This window comes from Drosophila simulans, chromosome X (genome assembly GCF_016746395.2).
Source record: "Drosophila simulans strain w501 chromosome X, Prin_Dsim_3.1, whole genome shotgun sequence".
Classification (NCBI taxonomy): Eukaryota; Metazoa; Arthropoda; class Insecta; order Diptera; family Drosophilidae; genus Drosophila; species Drosophila simulans.
In genome coordinates, this window is record NC_052525.2 from 3,029,638 (window position 1) to 3,043,178 (window position 13,541).

Here is a 13,541-nt window from a genome sequence, read left to right on the forward strand (position 1 = left end):
TTGGAATATTTGTATACTTTTGTGTACAAAAAGTATCTACCAAAGAACTCGGTTAACTCGCTTTCATCCCGAAATAATATATTGCCCCTTTTTAATGTTATAATTTTGAGGGTTTACAAGTTGTCTTCTAATGAGTTTTGTGTGCTCAAATTGAAAATTTCAGCTTGAGCAAATACAGAACACACACAGCACTCGGAGTGGGGGAATGGGGCATTCGGCGGGGATGAAAAGCTGTAAATTGTGCGGTCGGCGTTTCGGGATCCCGAGTTCTTGATTAGGCGATGCTTCACTTGATAAACTTGCCCGAAAATCGCCCTTCTTACCCGCCAAGAGCACACATTTTGTTTTTCATATGGAAAATTTCCCTTCACTTTCTGGGTGTTGAAAAGTTTTCGGCACAAATATTTTTATGTAAATTGTTCCTGGCATTTATTCATTTATATGTGTGGGTGCCGGTCTCCATGCGACACATGTACATTGTTCTTGACATTTTCATAATTTAACTTTACTTAACCAAAAAAAAAAAAAAAAATGAATAAAGGGAATGAAAACATATGCATATAGAAAACAACACTTGACTTACAATTCATTTGAAAGTTGATTAGTGCGAAAACTTGTATTTCATTTTCCCATTTCTTTATTTTTCCTCATTTCCCTTATTGTCTCATATTCTTCTCGAGACATTCTTCGTTTGTTCTCAAGAGACTTTTTTGAGATGAGCGAGACTCAAGCACGTTTTTTGACGTTGTTTTCCCTTCAACTTGATGCTTTTATTTTCTTTGCGCATTTTTGTTAATGAGTTGTTGGAAAGTAAAGGAAAAAGGTAGACGAAGTGGATAAAGTTTTGATTTTTTCCGGCAGCAGAATGCTTTTGCTGAATGCTCTTATTGTCGGAAATAATTATATTGCTAAAATAAGGTTGCCAGACATTTAAGGTTTTGTGCCTAGAAATTGACACCTATAAATCAGTATTCATTTTCACAAATTGTTTCACAGCCCTTAGCACAGTCTTCGTTTAAAGTAATATTGCTCAAACTAATTCCATTTAGTCCTGACAGATTTAAGTTGAATATATGCATGTAGGCCCCAAGTGTCCGCAGGACGTTGACAGCTAGCGAAACTTGTGCAAAAATGGCACATAAGAAGCAGATCTTCAGGTGGCAGGGGTGGCTCAGTGGTTTCCAAGGGGCTCAAGGAGAATAAAAGGAGGCACGACAAAAAAGCAACGACAACACTTAATGTTGCATACTTTTCGAGGTCCTTGTGCCAGTAACGTTTCCGTTCATTCTACTTTTACGCTTGCTTTGACTGTGTGCGTCCACATGGACACACATGGCCAGCTGGAAAAACATGAGCAGAAATCGCACACACACAGGCTTACTTGCGCCTTTTGATTTGTGCGCCTACCTTGAATTCTCCCTCACTTGTGGCTGCTCATGCTCTAAATTTTACTCAGACATCGCCGCAAATCTTGGCAGTAAAATAGGATCTTATTTAGGTAATGCTTCTTTTATTTTTAATAGATATCTTAGCCCTATATTCTGATTTCTAAGTCTCCATCGGGTGGCTCAGCTTTTCCAAATGTTGTTTCCAAACTTCAAAACTTTCATATTTCGCATTCCATTAGCTCGTCTTGTGTCGCGTGTTCTCGTGAATTTTCATCTGCTTTGCATCCGCTCAATTCAATTCATCTCGCATTTCACCTTTTTCCGGGTCTTTCTTTTCCACCCGACTTTCCCTTTGCTTTTCCCCTTAACAACTCGTGACAACTCGTTCTTACACTTGACTTTTCTTGTTTCGCATTGTTCTTATCTCACTTGACTCTCGGCTCTATCTGCGCTTTTTGCACTTTTGCACTTTATTACACTTCCGCTTTTGCGATTTCAGCGCGCTTCTTTTGCTTTTCCGCTTTTCCGCAGTCGGTTGTGTGCGGCGCCTTAAACTATGCTATGATTCTTTCATATGCAGTCGGCTGCTCTGTGTGTGTGTGTGTGCGGTTGTGTGTGTTTTATTTTTCATATTGTTGGCTGGATTGGATTGCGACTGCCACTTTACTTGCGGGCCTTAGGTTTTCCACTTTTCATCTTTTTCAAAGCCTGCAGCCATTTCTTTGTCTTCTGCTTCTGTGTCTCTTTGAATGTCGGACGGAGAAAAACTGAAAGCAAGCTGCGAAATGTTATTAACAAAATGCATGGAAACATGTCTTAAAAATACACTTTCTTTGGTTGAAATTATGTGTTACTACTTTAATGTTTTTAAATTAATATTAATTCGAGTCTTCCGATGCAACTTTTCCCAACCATTTCGAATGAAATCGCCAGTTTTGTCCTTCACATATATTTTGTAGTCACGTCGTAAAAGGAATTGTGAGTGGGTGGTTAACCCTTTCATGGAAGTGAGTGCCGTCAAACAGAAATATATATTAATATACCTCAATGTGACCGCATTTATATACGTCTTACTGTCTGCCTGTCTCCCTCTCGCTTTCCCCCATCGCTCACGTCGCCTGTCAAGCTGTCTCTTTTGCTCCTTTCACGTATTTGCATTTGTATTAAAAACGCTTAAAGTGGAATTTTATTTCCTGTTTGGCCCTTTTAACAGCCTCTATTGGCCCTCTTTGTTTGGCTTCTCCGTTTATTGCTGCGTCCCTCGCTTTTTGTATTTCTAATGCCATTTTCATACGCACTTCCATCGCTTTCCTTTTGGCGGCTGAAATGTTCTTATACGATATTTTTTATATGGCCAACCAAAATTGCGATGATGTGAACAGAGAACTGCAAGGGTGGCACTTTTTTACCACTCGACTCACACCCTACAATTTTGTGTGCGGGTGCTACCCGCCACGCACATCGCGGGTACTTACAAACACACAGTATAAATCTGAACATGCAGACAAGACACCCCGTTGTGCGCGCACCCGAATAAATACGGTGCTCTGCGTCGCGGGTGCCGATCACACACTGCCTAAAAAGGGATGAGTGACAAAAACACTTGTGGGTATACCGTTAAACACATGGGTGTTTCCAAAAATACTCGGGTGTTTCCAAAAATACTCGAGTGGTCTCGTAGGTAGTCGAGTCACAGACAAGATGCGTAACTCCATGCGTTTTACACTCCATACGTTTACACACTATTCTTTCGGCGTGGCTCTAGACTTTGTCGAATACTTTGTAAAATATGCCCTTCATCTTATTATTATATATTATTATAATTATATATATTATATTATATTTTATTATATTATATATTATTAATATAATATATATATATATATATATATTATATTATATATTATTATATATTATATATATTATTAACGTTATTATTATTTAAATATAGATTATAGTCATAATGTCACAAAATTCATTTCAAAAATAACTTTATATAAGAATATTTGTCATTAGAGTATTCAGGTAGCGACGTGTGAAAAATTAATAACGGAATGATTCGAAACGGGTGGCACCCATTGAGTCCATCAAAGACGTGAGCACGAAATTTTTCTTGGGTATTCCCTTTTACCCTTCATTTCTTATACCCGTCACGCTTCCACCCATACAAATTTTAGGCGTACAAAAAATGACCAGAGAACTGCAGCCCGCATACAAAAAATGACGTGCGGCCGATCGTTGACTGTGCGTCCACTCACCCAAACGGCTCTTGCGCAGCAGGCCTCGGGTGGTTTTTTTACTCGTAACAAAAACACAACGTCGGTAAAACACTCGAGTATTTTGTGTTGCCGCAAGTAGGGTGTCAAAAAAAACGGGGTGCCTAGAGTACCGAGTGTTTATCGGGTGGACGTAGAGTGCGAGTGGCGGGCTGCAGTTCTCTGGATGTGAATGTGAATGGAAAGCGAAATCGATTTGGTTACGAAGTACAAGAAATAAGGAGCATCTTAGGCAGAAATAAAAATAAATATTCATATATTTTTAGGCAACTTTCTACGTGCTTTGTACTTATGTAAATTCACATATTAAAAATATACTTTAAAAAAGATTAATAATCGAGATACGTTTAAGTGTATTTTAATGTATGTGAATAAATACATCTACTACTACTACATTGCTGCGCCTTTTGGCGCAAACTGTACCGGTTGTGTGTGCTGTGTGTCTGTCCCGTTTTGTGTTTTTGTGTGTGGTGGCAACTCTTTTATGTTTGCGTCGAAATCCTGCAGGGATTTCACCTACTTATCGGGGAGAAGGCCCAGTCCACTCCACTCGCACTCATCATATCATTCTGCTCTGCTGCTCGCCGGGCATTTTCAATTTCTTTTCATTTTGCCGTTTTCATTTTCGTTATTTGGTATTTTTTTTTGCCTTTTCCGTTTTTTGCCCAGCAATCAACGTACTATGAAAAGCCATAAGCAGGATGAAGCAAGTGGATGTTGTGTAATGGTCTTTATTGTGTCTGTTAACGGATTTTGCGAGATTGCCACTGGCCCACTTTTAGACGTCGCTCCCTTGTTGCTTTTAATTTTAATAAATGCTCAGCGGCTTACACAAATCATCGCGCTCTTGCTTTTAAAGCAGACTTTGGGGCTTTGGCCACACTATAGTGTTGATATAACGATCAATGAAGGGCATTAAGCCGCATCCCCACATGCGTGCGTGCATTAAATATGTAATCGCCGGGCCGGAGATAATTATGCCCGAAGGTAAAAGGCAATTGACTTGGCTTTGGCCTGCTTCCTTCACCCGCCTTGAGCCGCCAGCTTTACACGCTTTTACCTGGATTTTCCCTGCCCACCTCCTCTTTCTGGCCGCCAAGGTCGTCACCATCAACGCCTTTTAAACATTTAATTTTAATTTAATTTATGCACACACTGACAATCACTACTATCACTTCCACCTTGTGGCTGCTCGTCGCATCTCAGTTCACCGCACACCACGCACAGAAAAACCAGCCATTCACTTGGCCATTCGACCCGGAAGCCACCCGTCCACCCACTCAACCCACTGGGCGCAGGTGCATTAAATGATTATCAACTCGTTAAGTCGCCTGTATCAGCGATCAGTTGACTGAAAAGCTCAAAAGGGTTTCAATTTCGTTGCATTTGAACGTAATGAACAAATTGTAGTTCTTTGGGGGAAAGTAAATTATAGAACAGAACAATGAAGAGAAATCCGCTACGAAAATGAAAGTAGAAACACGAATGGAATTGTTGGCTTTTATTTATCAATGTTTCAAGTTATTTTAATACTCTTAGTTAGTTTGAAAATGTATAAAGTACTTGCTATTGGCCAACTGAAGTTGTGTTTTTAGGATGAGTTTTTCCGTATGTTACGTTTCGCGAGCATTGTTATTTTCCGCCTTTTTTCTGGCTCTAACTACTTGCAGTTTATAACGCCTCGCAAGTGCCATTAATGTGCTCACACAGATACCGAAACGCGCACACACACACTCACACAAATACAGCGAAGCCCACAGATTCGCACGCACACAAAAAAGGCTTTGGCTTTGAGGCTGACTTGAGTGCTTATGCATTTTTGTTGCTCCGGCATTAGTACAAACGCACACTCAGTCAACGGACAGACAGACAGCACATCCAAACGCACTCATACATACACAGATACAAAGGCAGATACAGATACAGATACTCATGCAGATACAGATACTGGAGGGAACACAGATACACACACATAGGCAGTCGATTGTAGCTACAAGCATAATCGTTGCTTATTGGCAGCTGCTGCCTGCCATCGTCGAGCGATAAAGATGAAAACGCTGATGGCGCAACTGTGCGAAAGAGACGGCCAGCAGTAGGGCGGCAGAGAAAGAGAAGGAGATATTCTCGCCATCTCCGCTTTAACGAAAGTCAAAAGAGAAAAATCCACCTGATTGCGGAAAGTACTTTAAGCGCAGTTAAAGGTTTTCGCGGGAGTTTATTCTCGAAACAAATATTCTCTTCTCACAAAAACTTTGCTTTGTGGGACAATTTTCGCAGTCTATCTTCATAGAGTGCTGTTTCCTCGGCCAAAAGGTGACACTTTGGACGCTTGATGAAATTAGAGCAAATTTCGCTGATGGAACGCCACTCGCACACACACAACGCACACCCACACCCACCTGACTTTTAGAGTCCTCCCCTTTTATGGCCTTCAGATCTCCTGGCCTTAATATGAATCATACTCTTAGGCAGCGTTTTCACTGTCACATTTAATTGAGTTTCCCTTGGCTGGCGCTAAAAGCAACGTCGTTTACAGCACCCTCCCCATGGATCCGATGAGCATTTTTAAGATTCCACAGCTGCGCCTCTTCTGTGCCAGTTGTGCCACCATGCTCCACTCCATTTCCTTCATTGTTCTCGTTGGCATCATTTAATTGTCATAAGACTTCGTTCCTTTTGCCAGGGGATGTGCCCAAAAACGAGCGTCATATGTATATGCTGCGATCCAAGCAATTTTTCGGACTAATTCCATGTAAAAAAAAAAAAAAAAAAAATACAGCTGTCTGTCCTGTCCACTTTCTCTAGAAGAAGGAATACCCATTAGATCACATGCAATTAGATTTTTAAAAAAGGTGAATCCTTTACTACGTATGATTTTTATGTTTAAATAATACATTCGACAATCATATTATAAAATCCTCCCAGCTCGCTAAAAATACGCTTTGCTAGGGTATAGAAAGTCAGCTGTCTGGCAATAAACTTCTCAGCGTTAAGAAAAAAAAAAAAAACTCGAGAAATGTGCGAGGAGTCCGCTTTGACGTCATCAGTTTGCTATTCAATTTGCAGCTACAAAGGGAAGTACGGCTCATAAAGCGAGATGAAAGGCAATCGATGATGGGTGAAAGTGGTGTGGGTTAGCTCGTAATTCTATTGAGTTTCATATTTAGCTTTAATGTAATAAATTTCTCAGAAACTTTCTCGGCCTCCGGCTAAATCAGCTTAAAAGTAGGCAACACAATTTGCAGGCCAAACTAAAACGCTCACACACACACACACACTCTTGTCCACTGCTAACCCGATTTGCCAACACTTTTAGTCTTAATTATATTTCTACATAATTTAATTGCAATCTCTTCTGCTACTTTTTATTTGCCTATAGTATATGATGAGTACGTGTGTGTGTGTGTGTATTCTCCTTAAAGTGCAAAATACATTTTTCGTGAATTATGCAAGGGAAAGGGGCGCTTAGGTTACGTGTGGCAAGTGGGGCGTGGCAAGTGGGTTAAGTGTGTTAGCTAAAAATGCAGGGCAAACAGAGAGAAAGAGAGATAGAGAGAGGGAGAGAGACAGAATTGCACGGCGAACATCAAATTAAAATATATTGCAGCATGGCATATTGACGCCGGATCATAGCTGGGCATATTTATTATTTAATGTCTCATGTTAATGAGGATTTAATAATATCGAAGTACTTAATAACTTATTTATGAGAAATAAATGCATCCGAATCTGTGATTTGGTAATCGATTTTTTTTTTCTCTAAGTGCAGAGCGAGGGAGAGCAGGCATTTGACACACATATGCAAATTGCAACGCCATTAACGGGGCTTCTCCGTGTGTGCGTGTTTATCCCTGTGCCTGCGTGCGTGTGTGTGTGTGTATGCACTATGTAGTCAATACGTTTTGACACTAATTTGGTCAGCATTTGCATTGAGACCCATTGAGAATGGCATTCGCCAAAGGCCATCGTCAACATCATCGGTTCCATCATCAGCATATCGGCATTATCATGATTCGCATTTCCATTTCCAATCACCTTTCCCGCCAACGCCCATCCCCCCGCTCGGATGCCATATCCATGCTGTCCATGCTGTCCATCCTGTCCAGCACAAAAGCCTCAAATTGCAGCTGGGCCAACAAACTGACACATCTAAGACTCGGCAGGAATGCGAACAGGAAATGATGCAGCCCATGCGGCCCATCCGAGGGTTAAGGCAAGTGGAAAGTGAAGTGGGAGTTAGGGACCTTCACTCTTGGCCATTCTGGGGCTCGTTAGCTGGCCAAAAAGAGTGGAGAACAGACAGGGCGAATAAATGCTGGCCATCAAGAAAATATTATTATTTCTTGAGAAATTCGATATCTAATCGTTTTTATGAATTATCGGAATATCGAAATTATCGGAATAACTATTTTTCGCCTGTATTTTAACTGCTTGTTAAAATTACTTAATTGGATGTGAAAAATCTACTGATGTAATTAAATCCATTACGTTCGTTTTATGTTTCATATGTATATATTATTTTCTCTGCCAGTTAGTTGTACTTCTTTTTCGTAACGGTCACAAGATTTTGTTTCACATTCTTCGTTTAATTAAATTTTATTTGAGCATTTTTGAAATATTCCGACTGCAAGTGTGTAGGTGAATTGTGAATGTAGTCGTCGTGGGCATCTCCTTTTTTTTTTGCTGGAAAAATGCTTTGTATGCCTGGGAAATCATCTCATGTGAAAAGTGCGTAATGAATGCAATTCCTGCAATTTTTCCAAAGGAAACCAGATACAGAGCGAGTGGGAGGGGGACGGGGAGAGTTATGCTTGTTTGCTGCATGAAATTGTACTATTTCGCAAGCAAATCCGAAACGCAATCATTGAAGTTTGAAGGTTTTCCCCATGCACATTAAGCATACGCAGCGTTGCTTTGGAATAGCTCTTCGCCCCCGATTTTAAATGCTTTGCCAAATATTTTATCCATTACGCCATGCATTTTGGCCTTGTCCCTTGTTCCCCGCCCCAATCCCCTCCCCCCTCCCCCTCCCCGCAAACTATGCGCATATTTTGAAAGATGTTTTGCATTAAGAGGGGTAGCATTATTTATGACGTCGCTGGCAGCGGATATTAGGGCTGATGATAATGATGATTGCGATGGCGATTATGATTTCTCTGGCTCTGCTCTGCGCTGCGCTGCGTTGATGATGTTGTTAATGGAAGGCAGTGCACTCCCCACCCCCACCCGTCACTTGAGTTCCACTTCTACACACACTTTGAAGTGCCAAGTAGTTTGAACTAAATTTCGAGTGATGGATGCTGGTTTATGGGGGCTTCGAGTGGGCCTTAAGGGCTTAACGGGGTTCAAGTAGAGTGCAGCAGCTTTTGGGATGAGTAATTTTGAATCAATTTGACTTGGCTATTTTGGATTCAAGCAACTTAAGCTGGGAAGCAAATCTCTGCGCATTCGATTGAGTATGCCTTAGTTCTACTTGATTCAATTTAACATTATGACGCATTCTTCGGTACTTTTAAACTGTTCCAGTCTTCCGCTTCAGTTCTTGAAGTTTTATTTTCTTTTTCGACTGTCTGCGTGGATTTGGTCAACTTTTATTCTCGGTTTTTCCCCCTTTCTTTTTTTTTTTTTTTGTTTTGGCTTTGTTTCTATTCGGTGTGGCGGCGCCGTGCAGTCTGAAAGTTTTTCTTGTTGTCTGACGAGATTCGTATTTCGATTTGTCCCCTTTTTTTTTTTGGGACAGAGGCAGCATTTTTATTAATGAAACACTGTGTCAACACTCTGCGAGGAAGCGAGGTGGCGAATGGAGAGCGACGGAGAGGCAAGAGGGCTGCGCACACAAGTACAATGTATAAATATTATGTAAACACGCAAACAATGAAGTGATTTGTTGCTACTTAAATTTAGCCCCCGAGAGGGATCCACCAACAACAAGCAGGAGGAGGTGGCTGGAAATAGGGGGAGGGGATGCTGCACACACACACACACACACACACACAAAGGCAACGGCACTCATACACAAACAGTTGCGGGCAGGACAGTAGAACTACCTAAAAGAAGAGGAGTATAATATTTTTTGAATTTGAACAGCAGTGTTGGAAAACGTAGTCTTTCTTTAAAAATTATCATATCAGGTTTTAAGACATTGTCCGATTTTCAAACTTATTTGCACTTTTATTTTTGACAATCTGGCGTCTGCACTATTGACCGCTGCTGTAGAAGTATGCGCCTAGCCAGAGTGGAATTAGTTGCAAAAGAAAAGCAGAAAAAGCAACAGAGAGCTGGAAAAAAGAATTGAAAGGAAATATTTGTGTGGGTGTCTGTGTTTGTGTTTGTGGACCAGTGGCAAAATGTGTGTGTGTGTGTGTGTGTGGCTGAACAGGCGCAGTCGCTGTGAAAGTAGCAAACAGGGCCCAAGGCATTCCTTGAAAAAGGGGCTGATGTACGCTCGAAAGGAGAAAGCGAAGAAAGCGGAGAAAGCGCGGCCCTGTTTCCAGCTTGTTTAGCAACACTTAGAAAAAATGGGGGCCACAAGGGTTGAGCAGATGAGGAGATTGAGGAGGGTCTCGAGGGCAGATGGAGGCGAACCCTGGAAGCCAAGGATTCGAAGGATATTGCAGTGCCACCTGTGACGCAGGCCTCTCACGCTAGATGGCGCTGCAATGCCAACTGGGAAATAGCGAAACGAAGTATGTAGTAGCACTCATAGATGCTGCAGGATCTTAGAACAGCATGCTTGAACTACAACGTTCTTAGTTTTAAATTGCAATTAAAAAACAAGCTAGTCTCTCTAAAAATGCACAATTTTTATGGTTTAGTATCACTTTAATTCTTAAATACACATACGAAAAACCGAATTGAATCAAAGTTGCATTCAATATTACTTAAGGAATACCTTTACTTACTTAAAGCTTATTTGCTAATTAAATGGAAATATTCTGCTTAAATTATTTCCCAAGCTCCCCTTGGACATCGCTCACCGGTATATATGTACATTTATTTAGAAAAAGGAATAAGAAACGTGTTCTTGCTGCTGCGCTTAATTCACTTTGGATGCCACATCTTGCCCGCTTTTCCTCTTGCCCCTTCGTGTCAAGTTTTTCCTGGCCGCTATTTCCAGGTTTTACCTCTCGGGTTTTTCTTTTTTAATGCAATTTAAACAAATTAAAAAGTAGTGCGTGCCATAAAGGGGAAATTGCACGGGGGTTTCAGCAGCAGCAGCTTCATCAACTTCTGCCTCCATTAGAATTCGTTACGCTTCCTGCGCTCGTAGCCTTATGACAACTTTAATTAATCGCAATTGAGTTAGGTTAATATTGGCTGTAAAAACACCAGCTTTTAAGAATTAGCTGTCTGCGTTGCGATCTGCTTTGTTTTAAGGAATGCACGGTATATTTTGATTCGAGGTGTACATGGTAAAATGCTTTTTATTCTTATTTAATATCTTAGAAGTTGGCACGTGAAACTTTCCTTGGCCTTCCAGTCCGGAAATCTAAAAACCCACCTAATCCCTCATCCTTAGCTTTCCTGCTTTCCTGCTCCCCTCGTCGCCCCTTTGCTGCATTGCCGGCTCATTGTTAAATCATTTCAATTATGGTTGAACTAAAAAGTAGCTAGTTTAGGTCAACGGCAGGGTTGTGTGCAGGATGATGGAGAAGATACTGAGATAGCAGTAAGGAGCATCATCAGTTGGGTAAGCCGCTCAGGCAACAACAACAACGCCAGCAACGATGAATGCCTCCTCTGGGTGTCCTTAATGCCCCCTTGGTCCTTGTTGTCCTTGTTATTGTTGGTGTTGTCCTGCGCTCCCCCACACAACATGGACAATTTTTGTTGTCTTCCTTACAAGGAAAAAGAAAAGAAACGAGATGTGGGAACCTTTACAAAGCGAAAACGCTACTCGAGAGGGAAGAAAAAAGCGAAGAGAAAGGAAAAGTTGCCCTGCACTTAGAGTCCTTTATGCGCTATATCCCATGTCCTGGTGTGTGCATGTGTGTGTGCAATAATTGTGCATTGATTATCATAATACGCTCGCAGCGCCATCAAAATTGCGCATAAAATTCACTCGCAGCCAGATAGACAAGCGTCCATCCAGCAGTTTATCCGCCAGTTTGTCAGTCACACGGAACGAAACGAAGGATGCGATATCTGTACTTTATATATATGTATATATATCTGAATGAAGCGTGGATCAGGAAACGGCAAACACGCAGAGATTGGAAAATGTAACAATGTAACAAACAAATTACGCTTTTCAAGTCCTTTTGGGTTTTCCTCCTGGAACGAAACATAATATTAAGTTAGTGTGTTAGCCCGATTTTCCTAGTCGCACAAAAGTTAAGCAACGATTAAGAACCTAAGCTTAAGTAAAATAGAATGTACAACGTGTTGCTGAGTGCAATTTTTTATTGTTTTCAAATGTAATTTTAAACTTCATTATTAGTGCCTGGAACTGTGATTCTCTTTCCTGTTTTCCCTTATTTTCCTGGGCTGTCAGCGCTGACCGTTGATCCATCATTCGGGCCACGTGTCTGTCAACTGCAGCTCCAATTTTCCACCCTTCCATCTTCTGTCTCGCCTCGCCTCGCATCTTACTCTTTCTCTTTCTGAAAAATAGAAAATCGTAAACGAACTTAGTTTAAATAAGAGCAAGTGCTAGAAAACGACATAAGTGTTATTAAGAAATTGAAAATCCGACGACGAAATCAAAATGCCCAAGGATGTGCGCGCCATTTTCTAGAGGACGAAATAGTCCATTGGGAAAGAAGTAGAGATTTTGTGCCAAGATGATAGCCACGTTGTTCATCATCTTTGCATTTATTCGCGCCTTTCCGTGGAGCAGAAAGCGAGGTCGACCTGCCTTGGCCTTGACCCTGATGCCGGAGGGCGGGGAGGATCATCGCGGCGATCTGAATCAGAAGGGAGAGAACAACAACCGGCCGAGACCCTCGATTTCGCTGGGCAACAACGGCGAGGCAATGGCGCCGAGGACCCGTCGAAAATCGTCGAAATTCCATGAGGTCACCTTCAGTGGAAGCGTGGGCGGTGGCGACAGCGATGGTGGCGGCGAGGCCATCAATGGTGGCAACCTGGATGTAAGCCCCAGCAAACGACACTCCTTGAGCACCACCAGCAACTCCAGCTCGGCACCCTATCGATATCTGAGTGGGAGCAGTAGGTCCCGCGGCTCCCGAGGCGATTGCCACGAGTACTACCAACTGCAACAGCATTCGTCGTCCCTATCGAACGGAAATCGTGGGAATCGGGGACTTAGTCAGAGAAGCGATACCATGGCCACTGAGGCGGAGGGCGAGGAGTTCGACGTGGATCCCATGGACGAGGACGATGAGGATCAGACCTACGACCGCGAGACCGAGGAGTTCTACAGCAATATACAGGATGCCACGGGCACCGGATCATCGGGTCGCAGCAAGAGGTCCTCGCTCTTCTCCAGATCGGATAGTTCCGCCACCACCACCTCGTCGAGCGGCGGTGGAACCTTTACAGGCGGAAAGCGCAGATCGGCTGCCTCTATCCTGTCCTCATCCATGTGCTCCGATCTAATGACCAGCGATCGCCGGAGCTCCACGGCCACAGAATACAGCGTCAAGTCGGTGACCACCGGGAATACCTCGCAACGCAGGTCGAGCGGACGGATCCGTAGATATGTCTCCCGGATGACGATCGCCGGTGCCAGGAGACGCACCACGGGCAGGTAACAAATGAAGGGTGTTTATGTGCAATATATACTCAATTTATTAGACATGTTTTATAAGAATTAGCTCACAAGAATACACACTTACCACTACTCAAGTTATTGGCTATACAAGCTTCTGCCAACATTCAAAAAGTCAGTTGAAATTATCAAACTGGCTTATAT

General features: G+C 42.2%; 1 protein-coding gene across 11 annotated transcripts in view; it reads left to right on the top strand.

The window, feature by feature from the left end:
* The window catches only part of LOC6725013 (cAMP-specific 3',5'-cyclic phosphodiesterase), a 105,530-nt gene that overhangs the window by 64,091 nt on the left and 27,898 nt on the right, over positions 1-13,541 (top strand). The window contains exon 1 of one of the 11 annotated variants that reach the window (XM_039298065.2): positions 12,279-13,376. The exons of 9 other annotated variants lie outside the window; for them this stretch is intronic. In XM_039298065.2, coding sequence (XP_039153999.1) covers positions 12,448-13,376 — 929 coding nt within the window. In that variant the 5' untranslated portion in view covers positions 12,279-12,447. Of the gene's footprint in view, positions 1-12,278; positions 13,377-13,541 lie in introns of those variants that run through there. One more of the 11 variants, XM_039298066.2, reaches the window with a different exon arrangement.